Source organism: Saccopteryx leptura, chromosome 1 (assembly GCF_036850995.1).
Source record: "Saccopteryx leptura isolate mSacLep1 chromosome 1, mSacLep1_pri_phased_curated, whole genome shotgun sequence".
Lineage (NCBI taxonomy): Eukaryota > Metazoa > Chordata > Mammalia > Chiroptera > Emballonuridae > Saccopteryx > Saccopteryx leptura.
The window spans coordinates 294,436,202-294,448,538 of record NC_089503.1 but is presented as its reverse complement, the minus strand read 5'-3'; the positions used below and the strand labels follow the sequence as shown (position 1 = coordinate 294,448,538).

The 12,337-nt window shown below is 46.2% G+C and overlaps 1 protein-coding gene across 1 annotated transcript in view; it reads left to right on the top strand.

Moving 5' to 3' along the window:
- STAB2 (stabilin 2) overlaps positions 1–12,337 on the top strand; it is a 170,115-nt gene that overhangs the window by 128,801 nt on the left and 28,977 nt on the right. Inside the window, exons 44-50 of the mRNA XM_066356444.1 lie at positions 559–630; positions 3,769–3,885; positions 5,368–5,415; positions 7,061–7,144; positions 8,681–8,827; positions 9,637–9,777; positions 11,356–11,415. Coding sequence (XP_066212541.1) covers positions 559–630; positions 3,769–3,885; positions 5,368–5,415; positions 7,061–7,144; positions 8,681–8,827; positions 9,637–9,777; positions 11,356–11,415 — 669 coding nt within the window. The remainder of the gene's footprint in view (positions 1–558; positions 631–3,768; positions 3,886–5,367; positions 5,416–7,060; positions 7,145–8,680; positions 8,828–9,636; positions 9,778–11,355; positions 11,416–12,337) is intronic.

The window sequence follows — 12,337 nt, the reverse complement described above, 5'->3', positions numbered from 1 at the left end:
CGTACACGGGTCGTTATATGGCTCTCACAGAATTACATTTTAAAATATGTGGCGTTCATGGCTCTCTCATCCAAAAAGATTCCCGACCCCTGGTGTAGACAGTGCTCCCTCCCTCAACTTAAAGCACCCAACCGACTTCCTTGGTCAAACAGTGGGTTTGACTGATTTTTTTCATGTGTGCAACTGATCTGACTGCAAAGCCATCACCTGGGTCCCCTAGTGTTCATGCGTGGGGCCCGACCTGGATGGAGATAAGCAAGAACTGAGTATGAATGGGAGTAGGCAAGAGAGAAGAGATCTCAGTATCCAGAAAGCAAGGGACTAGATAAGGTAACAAAGTTTTTTAAAAATACAGTATCTTGGTAGCAAAGATAGGATAGGTAGGAGATCCCAGTGCTAGAGTAAAGTATGCCAAAGGTGCTAAAATGTAGATGCCAGTCATCATTATAGAAGAGATATCACCAATATCTTCTAACATTACCATGACCATATGGAATTCAAGTGTGAGAGCCAGCAGAACCTATCAGTGAAATGACCTGTCCCTCTCCTTGCTGATAGGCCGTCTGTAACTGTTTGCCAAGATACACGGGAGATGGGAAGGTCTGCATACTCATCAACACCTGCTTAACCGTGAGTACAGCTCTGGGGTCGGGGCCTCTGAAGTCAGGCGTGGGGCTCCTTCTACACCCCTTCTAGGAGCTGTGGTGTGGGAGTGATCTCCTCAGAGAAGCCTGGGGCTGGAGGCTCATCACTCCCTCATGTACCAGGAATGTTGGGGAAACGCCAGTCCCTGCCTCTGTCTTCATGTGGCCGTCACCTGTGTCTGTGTCTCCTTTCCTAATGAGCACACTGGTGGACTTCAGGCCCACCTGGTTAACCTAAGGTGATCTCATCTCAAGACCTGTAATGACATCTGCAAATGCCCTTTTTCTAAGCTAGGTCACATTTATAGGTACCAGGGGTTAGGAGGTAGACATACCTTTTGGGGGGCCAAAATTCAACCCACTTCAAACTGGGAAGAATGAGGGTCCTTGCCCAAGATCAGAGCCAGCACAGGTGCAGTCAGAACTTGAACCCATATCTCTCTGACTCGAAGGCCAGTCTCGACCACTTCTTGGGGAGTTTGTTCCTCCCACGACAGTGACCCCCACAAAGGCCCCACGGACACACCTTACTGTCCTTGTTCATATCACTGCCCACCTGAAAGCCTCCAGCTGCAGACATGAGAACAGCACACAGACACCCCGTAATTAAAGCCCTTTCCTCCGAGGTCCCTACTGTCCCTGGTGAGGGTGTGGCAAGCTCCTCAGGAGAACAATGTCCTCACATGAAATGATCGTGTAGAGACAATAAGGAAGAAGCTGCAGCAGGCAGGGGGCTGGGGTATGGAGTTGTTGCAACTCATACTAAAGCCAAATTGATTTTAGCAGCAGATGTTCCAGTGGCTATTTCCATTTCCCCCCACAAAATGGCTACCTAGTCTTGGCAGCTAATGCAATGAAAACATTCGTAGCAGACACTCAGGTACTAGAGTCGTCAACTCACAGCCACTCTTCTTCCATCTGTACCCATGACTGCCACCACCCGCTGGATTCTCTTCATGGAGAAAGGAAGTTTGTTTTCTTGCAAGATGAGAGTAGAATTAAGGCATGTGTTTATGCCACTGAGTATAATGCAATAGAGAGAAGGAAATTGATACCGAAGGAGAGAAGGTGGGTTGTTACAGAAGGGCAGTACATGAGTGGGTGAGGGGAAGGGGATCCAGAGCCCACTGGTAGAGAGGTGGGCCTCACACAGGAGCAGGGGAAGTGGTAGCTAGGTAGGTAGGTAGGTACTCAGTCAGTCCATCAGTCCATTACTTTGTCAGTCAAGCAGTCAGTTAGTTAGTTAGTCAGTCAACTAGTCACCTTAATGAGTCACTCATGGTTACTTACTTCATGGGGCCCTTGACTATGAAGTAACTTTAAAATGTTTATGTCTGACCTGACCAGGCGGTAGCACAGTGGATAGATCGTTGGACTTGGATGTGGAAGACCCAGGTTCGAGACCCCAAGGTCACCAGCTTGAGCGTGGGATCATCTGGTTTGAGTAGAGCTCACCAGCTTGGACCCAAGGTCACTGACTCGAGCAAGGGGTCACTCGGTCTGCTGTAGCCCCCTGGTCAAGGCACATATGAGAGATCAATCAATAAACAGCTAGGGAGCCATAACGAATTGATGTTTCTCATCTCCCTTCCTGTCTGTCTGTCCCTATCTGTCCCTCTCTCTGACTCTCTCCATCTCTGACACACACACACACACACAAAAAAAAAATGTCTATGTCTGGCCATCCTAAGTCATTAGTTCTATGAAGACAGAAGCCATATACACTCTATACATGCCATGGAAAACCTGGTACAGCATGACACACATGGGTTGATGAGGATTCACTAGACACCAGGCACTGCGTTAGGCACTGGGAATTCACTGTAAGTTCAGGGTTAGGCAGGTGGTAAACTCAGGACAAGAAGATGAGGAGGTTCTTGTCTCTATGTCTATTTTTTCCATGAGGTATGGGTTGAGCTCATGAACTAAGAGAAAGCAGGCAGTGACTGAAAGTTGAGGAGAGAGGGGAAGGAGTGAAATGTCTTCTCCTGGGGGGGGGCACAAGAGTAACAGTGTTTGTAGGAGACAGACACCTGTTCGGTAGAAGGTGAGAGGAGTTTTCAGAGAATAGGTAGAGACTGTCAGGAGTTTGCTAATGGCAGGGAGTTTCAGAACACACAGGAAGAAATTTGTGGGGGTGGAAGAGGTGGGGTACAGGATCAGACCATGGGTGTATACAGCAACATGGAGGGGAGTGTCCATGGGGTAGGGGGTCACCTAGGACTCCTGGACCTCTACTGTTGATGAAGATAAACAGGAAGTTGGGAAAGAGGGAATTCATCTTCATGATCTTAGAGCATGCAGGGTATTGGGATAAGTAAAACCAGGGAATTTACCTGGAAAACCCAGAGCCCTGAGGCGGTGGCTCATGGTAGTGGGAGTCAGCTTTCTCAAACAGCTCATGGAGTCGTGTCAGCTCCGGGCAGGAGTCCGGAGTGGCAGAGCCCTCCTGGACAAAACCTGGTGCTCCGCAAGTAGTTTGGGAGGGAGTGGGGATTGGGAGGGGAGGTTTTGAAGCTGGCCTTTTTGTTGACCTCCTTCTCTGTTCAACTTAAACAGGTGTTTTTCCTGAAGCTTTCCATTCTGTCCCCTAAGGAACTTGCCTAGGCTCGCAGAGCCCTTCTGGGTGTTCCCCGGGATGTCGGCTTTGAACTGCACTTTGCTTTGTTCATATCTTAAGACTCTGCCCCATCATCCACAGTTTATAAGCTCTTTGCAGACAAGGACAATGTTGTCTATCACTTTACACCTATTTCCTTCTAGCTGATGACCTTAACGTTTGCTATGATGGGATCAAAGTTTAGCCTAAAGCTGGGAAGTGTCAAATAAGATCGGGACCTTTCTAGTTAACCCCCAGGTCTCAAGAAATTTCCCACATGGCAATTCTGGCCTGGGGACCTGCTCAGAGGGACCTGCCACCTTGGGATGCAAGGCTGGTGGAGAAAGTAGTCCCTACTACTGTAGGGAATTGGAAAGCAAGTTCAGGAATAGGGCATATAATGCAAACTAGTCCGTCAGAGAGGAAGCAAAAAATAAACAATACAAAATCGCTTTGTGAATATTGACAAAGCTGGCAAGTTAAATGATCTGACTCCTCTCCCTCACTCCTTGGAAATTTTACCAGAAAAATGGCGGCTGTAGTGAATTTGCTATCTGCAATCACACTGGAGAAGAAAGGACCTGTACTTGCAAGCCAAACTACATCGGGGATGGGTTTACCTGCCGTGGCAACATCCATCAGGTAAGGCAAGGCATGCTTACAAAACTACAAAAATGTGGTAAATGCTGCTTCCCTCACTGTGCTAAGAATCCAGGTTCCTAAGGAACCGGTGAGAATTCATTTGACCTGAAATATAGTGATTCAGATCAACAGTTCCAGAGTCAAAAACATCTGGGTTTGGATACAGCTCTGACAATTAGTAACGTGACTTTGGGCAGATTATATCACTTCTCTATGCATCAGTTTTATCATCTGTAAAGGATAACACTGGCACCAGCCCCATCGGGTTGTTATAAGTATTAAAGGAGATTACATGTACAGCAGACACAGAGCACACAGTAACTCAAAGGAACAGCTAGGGAGCCGCAATGAAGAACTGATGCTTCTCACCTCTCTCCCTTCCTGTCTGTCTGTCCCTGTCTGTCCCTCTCTCTGACCATGATGCGGTTGCTGTTGGAGAGTGTGTGTATCTGCACTGGGCAGAGAGGATGAGGCCGTAGGATACTTGTAAATTTCTACCTATTATAAAGCGAACCTTTCGTTATTTGACTTACAGAGAGGCTAGAGCAGGGGTCCCCAAACTTTTTACACAGGGGGCCAGTTCACTGTCCCTCAGATCGTTGGAGGGCCAGACTATAAAAAAAACTACGAGCAAATCCCTATGCACACTGCACATATCTTGTTTTAAAGTAAAAAAAAAAAAAAAGAACAAATACAATATTTAAAATAAAGAACAAGTAAATTTAAATCAACAAACTGACCAGTATTTCAGTGGGGACTATGCTCCTCTCACTGACCACCAATGAAAGAGGTGCCCCTTCCGGAAGTGCGGCGGGGGCCGGATAAATGGCCTCAGGGGGCCACATGCGGCCCGCGGGCCGTAGTTTGGGGACCCCTGGGCTAGAGCATTCTAGCTGATCCAAAATCCATGTTAATAGAGAAACTCAACCTGCCATAAACCTATAACCCACTTTGAAAAAATATTAAACTTTTAACACACAAAAAGAGATGCCAAGGACAGACAGGCAGAGAAAAGACCATGTAAGGACACAGTAAGGAAGGAGGCTATGGGTTTCTGCAAACCAAGAAGGGAGGCCTCAGAAGAAACCAAACCTACTGACACCTTGATCTTGAACTTCTAGAATTGTTGGGGGGGGGGGGGTTCCATTGTTGATTTAAAAAATAATAAAAAGAGAAGTATTTGAACTTTTAAAAGTACTCTTAAAACACAGATGCTTCTGGAAATGGCTAGACCTTTCTCTAATAAATCAGATGGTGACTCCAAAAACGTTTTGGAACTCAACAGTATGTCCACAGAGTCATTCCGAGCATCAGTCGCAAGCCTATAGGTAGGCTTGAAAAAGGCTCAGGGCAGCAGATTCCTGGTTGAAAGGATGGTGGATGCTCTTGATCTTGGAACAATTGTCCTGCAATAACCCTGGGTTGTTCTTGGACAGAATTCACAGGCATTGGGTCAACCTGCCTTCCTTCCTTCGTTTGCAGGAGCTTCCCAAGAACCCCAGAACTTCCCAGTACTTCTTTCAGCTGATGGTAAGAATATGTGTGTCTTTCTCACTTAAAGAGCTGAGTCTCTAGCCAGATACTAGATGAGGTTGTTGCCTGTGGAGGGGGTGAAGGTAGAATAAAGTCTGGAAAGCTGGGTGTCTGGAGTGGGCCCTGTGTTGGTCATTTGTGAACTTTTCAGGCTGCAGGTTGGCAGCACGGAAGAGTGAAAAATGTCACAGGGGCCCATTCTCCACATAAAAATGTGGTAGAAGAAGAAACTGCCACTATACCAGGGGGAAAAAGAAGCATTACTAGGACAACTGGTTAACTCTTTTTTTTTTTTTTTTTTTTGTATTTTTCTGAAGCTAGAAACCGGGAGAGACAGTCAGACAGACTCCCGCATGCGCCTGACCGGGATCCACCCGGCACGCCCACCAGGGGGCGATGCTCTGCCCACCAGGGGGCGATGCTCTGCCCCTCCGGGGCGTTGCTCTGCCGAGACCAGAGCCACTCTAGCACCTGGGGCAGAGGCCAAGGAGCCATCCTCAGCGCCCGGGCCATCTTTGCTCCAATGGAGCCTCGGCTGCGGGAGGGGAAGAGAGAGACAGAGAGGAAGGAGAGGGGGAGGGGTGGAGAAGCAAATGGGTGCTTCTCCTGTGTGCCCTGGCCGGGAATCGAACCCGGGACTTCCACACGCCAGGCCGACGCTCTACCACTGAGCCAACCGGCCAGGGCCTAGCTGGTTAACTCTTTGGGTGAAAATATTACGTTAGAGCTTTCTGCACATCACACATCTGAATAAGTTCTAGATATATTAAGAATAAAAGATAAAAATCCAGAGAACAACATCATAAAATCTTGAAGAAAATATAACCATAGGATGTTAGTGTTGGCAACAAGACAATTAGAACAGTTAAGTAAATCATCTTACGATTTATATTTGTATTATTATCCCAATTATGAAAAATTTTTACATAAAGAGGAGACGCTGGAAAGGAATGCCTAAAAATATCAGGGGTTACTTCTCAGTGGTAGGATTGTGGGTAATTATTTTCTTCTTTAGGCTGTATTTTCAAATCTTTAATTCAATAAGCGTATGTGGTTTGAATCATCAGATAAAAATAAACATTATTTTGGCCCTGGCCAGTTGGCTCAGCAGTAGAGCAGCGGCCCAGCATGTGGAAGTCCTGGTTCGATTCCCAGCCAGGGCACACAGGAGAAGCGCCCATATGCTTCTCCACCCCTCCCCCTCTCCTTCCTCTCTATCTCTCTCTTCCCCTTCTGCAGTCAAGGCTCCATGGGAGCAAAGTTGGCCCAGGCTCTGAGGACGGCTCCTTGGCCAACACCTCAGGCACTAGAATGGCTCCGGCTACAGCAGAGCAATGGCCCAGATGGGCAGAGCATCGCCCCCTGGTGGGCATGCCGGGTGGATCCTGGTCTGGAGCATGCAGGAGTCTGTCTGCCGCCCCCCACTTCTCACTTTGGGAAAATACAAAAACAAGCGAACAAAAAAACATTATTTCAATGACAGCAAATCTGAATGAATTTGATCTGAGGTTCAATGAAGCACAGATCTCCCCATCCATATTCAACCCCCTCTGCTTCCCCATCTACCCTCTGCTCTTTGTCAGAGCCCCTTCCTGTATTATGTTAAGGATGTGGCACATGGCCCCCACCTTCCTTCCTGCAGGAGCATTCCATACGAGACCTGGTTGGTCCAGGCCCCTTCACTGTTTTTGCACCTTTGTCTACAGCCTTTGATGAGGAACCTCGGGTAAGTGTGAAGCCTGGGCAGGTGGACGGCATCTGGAACTGGGACGCAGTCTTGCAGTGGCACCCCAGAACCAACAGTGGAATCGTTTTGGGGCAGGAGGTTTAGGATCAGCTCGAGCTGACCAGCAAGGGAAGGGGCTGCCTCTCCGCACAGGGAGCCCTATCAGGGGAAGCCTTCAAGTGGATTTGGAGTGAGCAGTGGCCAGAGACACTCTATAGCAGTGGTCCCCAACCTTTTTTGGGCCACGGACCGGTTTAATATCAGAAAATATTTTCATGGACCAGCCTTTAGGGTGGGACGTAAAAATGTATCACGTGACCGAGACAAGCGTCAAGAGTGGGTCTTAGATGGATGTAACAGAGGGAATCTGGTCATTTTTTTAAAAATAAAACATCGTTCAGACTTAATTATAAATAAAATGGAAATAATGTAAGTTATTTATTCTTTCTCTGCGGACTGATACCAAATGGCCCACAGACCGGAACCAGTCCGTGGCCCCGGGGGTTGGGGACCACTGCTCTATAGGACATTCCAGAATAGACCAGGAGGTTGAAAAAGATCAGCAATTCTTACAAGATCCAAACATCTCATAGCCAAAAAAAGAAAAAGAAAAAGAAATACTGGCTTATAAAGATTTAAATACGGGTTTTGTTTTGTTTCCTTGCAGGATTTATCAGAACCTTTAATGTTCTGACATTCACGGGGATTCTTCCTGCTGGGTTGCCCATGAATTTATTACAATGTAGCAAACCTATATTGAGTGTATCTGACACTGTTTCTAGTGCCTGGTCTAGATTAACCTATTTAGCCTTCATGACAATCCTGTGAACTGAGTGCTATGATTATGGCCATTTCTGGGTGAGGACCCTTAGAGAATAACTTTCCCAAGGTCCCCTGACTTCTCAGTGGTGGCACAAGAACTCAGACAGACCCCAGAGTCTGTGTTCCTGACCGCCGCACAGACTGCCTCTCTAGGCACATATTTTGGACACTAACAAAGTGGGGACACAAAAGTAATTTTTGAAAAAACTTGACATTTGATGGGTTTTTTTTAATCATCAAAGAAGTTATAAAACAGTGAGAAGCGTGTGGGCTTTCTATTGTACCTACCTTACAGTTAATCTGGCTTGCATTTTGATTCACAAATGAAGAAGCATAATGATCTTACACGTTGTAAAGGTTTAAGTCTGGCCCTGGGAAACTCCAAGAGGGGAAACAAATTCAGTGTCTCCCAGTAGCTGTCCCAAGAAATTTTTCTGAGTAGCATTTCACAGGACTTGGGATCCTTGCCACATGTGCTATGAAATGCTGGACCAAAGGGCCTCCAAGTTCCCTTCCATGTGAGATTCTGCAACGAAAGCACTTTCTCCCTCTTGCCTGAACAGTCTCTGGCCTGTCACTCTGACCACAAGCCAACGCTGACTCCCCCAGGGTGGGTGGGGGAGCTTGGGGAGTGCCAGGAGTATAGGACCGTGAAAGGGAGAGTAGGAGAGAAGGCTCGTGGCTCCACAGGAACCCTCTGATATTCTACTGCAGATTAAAGACTGGGACAAACAAGGCCAAATGTCCCAGGTTCTCCGCTATCACGTGATTGCCTGCTACCAGCTGCTCCTGGAAAACCTGAAAGTGACCTCAAATGCTACTTCTCTCCAAGGGGAGTCAATTGTCTTCTCCATCTCTCGGGTAAGGGAGGCCCCTTCTGGAAGGTGCTCATTTTCCTTAGGCCTCTGTTCCCCTCCTCACCCTTAGAGTAGTACCAGGAGTCATAAAAAGAATGACAACAACAATCAAAAACACATGTTGAGTGATTTCTGTATGCCAGGTACTGTTTCATAAGCACTAACTCATCTAATCCTCAAAATAATCCCATAATAGAGATACCGTTATTTTCCTCGATTTGTAAATTAGGAAACTGAGCTCAGAGGAGTTAAATAACTTGTCCAAGGTCACACAGTAAGTAAATAATAGAGCTGGAATTCAAACTCAAAGGCAAGGCAGTTTCCGGAGGTCACCAGAACGCTTTCAGCAGTGTTGTTCAGAAGCTAGACAGGGACAAAGCTTTTATCAAAGCCACTTGATCATGCTGGTCCACTCCCTCCCCACAGCACAGAAACCAGTGGTGGCTCTAAGTCATTGCAAAGGGGTGGGTGTGTGCGGTAGGGCAGAAGGGGACAGCTGGTGACATAGAACAGGTGAACAAGAAGCCAATGTTGATCTGTTTGTTATTTCATATTTAAGAATCACAGTGAAATGTTTTAGTTGATTATTTGCTATTAACTTCTCCAGGTGAAAAGTACCTTCTTGTCTCAATTTCCTTTTTATAACCATAATAAAAAAAAGTGTTCTAAACTTGGATCTTCAGATTTTGCCCACAGAACTGTGTAAACGTTCACTTCTGTGACAATTTAACATGTTGATGAACATTCAGAAAGAAGTAATTTTATGTCTATTTCTGCTTCTGCTCATTTTTTTTCTTTTTTGGTTGATTTCAGGACACAGTGTTTATAAATAATAAAGCGAGGATCGTATCCAGTGATATCATCAGCTCAAATGGTGTCATCCACATCATAGACAAACTGCTCTCTCCCCAAAACTTGTTTATCACCCCTAGAGATGCCTCTGGAAGGGTTCTGGTGGGTGAACTCACTGTCACACTCTCAGCACAGAGTGACTTATAATCCTAATAATTTATTATCTCAGTTCAGATTTTGAGGCATCATTTTGAGACAGTTGAATTTTGCTGCTTCAATCTTGAACTATTAAAAGACTAGTAAATATTATTCTGAGTAAGAAGCAAATAATCCAGTCTATTTTTTTATTTTTTTTTAAGATTTTATTTATTTATTTGTGAGAGGAGAGAGAGAGAGAAGGGAGACACAAGGGGGGAGGAGCAGGAAGCATCAACTTCCATATGTGCCTTGACCCGGTAAGCCCAGGGTTTTGAACCAGCGACCTCAGCTTTCCAGGTTGACACTTTATCCACTGTGCCACCACAGGTCAGACTAATTTAGTCTATTTTAAATAGATAAATGGATTTCATCAGTTTTCTTTAGTGTCCACAATGGCAGGTGGTCTTGCATAGATTTGGAAGATGGAGAAATTACATAGGTGGATAGGAGATGAACGGATAGATAAATAGATATCACTGAAATTAGACCTGAAGTAAAACATCTTCTCAATTGACAGAAAAGACAATTTTAACTTTTGTTGCTATTATTCACACTGGCCAGGGTTCTTCATTGTAGACAACAGAATCCGCTATATTTAACTTAAACAAAATGGAGTGTCTTTTTTTTTTTTTTTTTTTTTTTTTTTTTTTTTTTTGTATTTTTCTGAAGCTGGAAACGGGGAGGCAGTCAGACAGACTCCCGCATGCACCCGACCGGGATCCACCCAGCACACCCACCAGGGGGCGATGCTCTGCCCCTCCGGGGCATCACTCTGTCGCTACCAGAGCCACTCTAGCGCCTGAGGCAGAGGCCAAGGAGCCATCCCCAGCGCCCGGGCAATCTTTTGCTCCAATGGAGCCTTGGCTGCGGGAGGGGAAGAGAGAAACAGAGAGGAAGGAGAGGGGGAGAGGTGGAGAAGCAGATGGGCGCTTCTCCTGTGTGCCCTGGCCGGGAATCGAACCTGGGACTTCCGCACACCAGGCCGACGCTCTACCACTGAGCCAACCAGCCAGGGCCAAAAGGAGTGTCTTAAGATATTGACAACCCCAGATCTAGAAAGCCAGAGAGCCTAATTCAGATGCCTCACAGCTGGGTACAGAGCAGCCCAGGGACACCTGCAGAGGGAGAACTCCTGATTTCCCCACTGTAACAGCTGCCAGTGCCACCTGTCTCCAGCCTTGCCACCTAGGACACAGGGGTCTAGAAACAGATGTCTACATCTTATGATCTCCCTGCCAGCAGCCACCGCTACCTTTTGTTTTTCTTTCCACCAATAAGTCTTGCACAAGTGCTTCTCCTTAGAGGACCCTATATTACATGGGGCTCTAGCTGCAAGGCAGTCTGGGAAATGCAGTGCTTAGCCTTCCAGCCTCTGTAATACAGAAAGTCAGGGGTAGACCTGAGCGGGGGTGGGTGCCAATGAGCTAATCCACGGTTCCTGCCATGTTATCGTCCCCTCACTGTATTCAGTTGAGCTTTTGTTAAAGTGCTTTGTGAACTGCGTGAGGAAAGGTATCATTCCCATTCTTATTATCTTTGCAGCAAAACCTTACGACAGTGGCAGTGAACCACGGCTACGTCAAATTTAGCAACTTAATACAGGTAAAAACTTAGAAGAAAAGTTACCTCAGGGGATAGAGGTTTAGTTTTTAGAGAGGTTTTGTTTGTTTCTGTTTTTTGTTGTTGGTTTGGTTTTTTATTCTTTTGTTTGCTTGGGGCACCAGCCAGCTGTTCTGGGATCCTTTTGGGGAAGTCCAGATTTTCTAGGGAACAAAGTCGTTCTCTGCCACTCTATCCCTAAAATGTTGTATGATTTGTCAGCTGTACAGTGTACAATGGCCAAGTTAGAAATCAAAGTCCATGCGGCTGGAACAAGGAGAAGAACTTGGGTTTGCCAGCCCCTGAATTAGGTGCTTGGCATCTGGAATTATCACCTCCATTATAGCAATGGGGAAGCTGAGGTGGGGAGCTAAATATCCGTGCCCATGAGATGGTTAGAGGTTGCATTAAAACCTTATCTTTCTGGCTTCCGAGACTGTGTGCACAAATTGAGTAGAAAAACTTATGTGCAAACAAATATTGCAGAGGAGCATCAGGAAGGATCAAGGTTTTCCAAGGTCCCCTTGACCAATGATTTTCAAAGTGGTCTGGGGCTCAGACCCTCTGGGCAACTTTTAAGAAATGGAGATTTCAAGATGTTCCAAATGAGACTCTCCCAGATGTTACAGATAAGCCATCTTTCCCCACCCACCCACTCCCAAAACCTTACGGTCCCCCCATACCTGGGTATTAGGTCTGGTTCAACATAGGCTTTTAAAGCAAGTTAGGAAACCCTTGGGGCTCAATGAAAGAATACTAAAGCCTACTTCACAAGGCTGTTGGAAACATTATGAGAAAAAATGCATATGATGCACCCAGGTTGTAGAAGGCTCTCAAAATGATCCTTCCCCATTCATCTGGCAGTTTCTTTGTGGGTCTATGTGATCCAGAAATCTTATAAACACACAGAAGCATCAGTATTGGA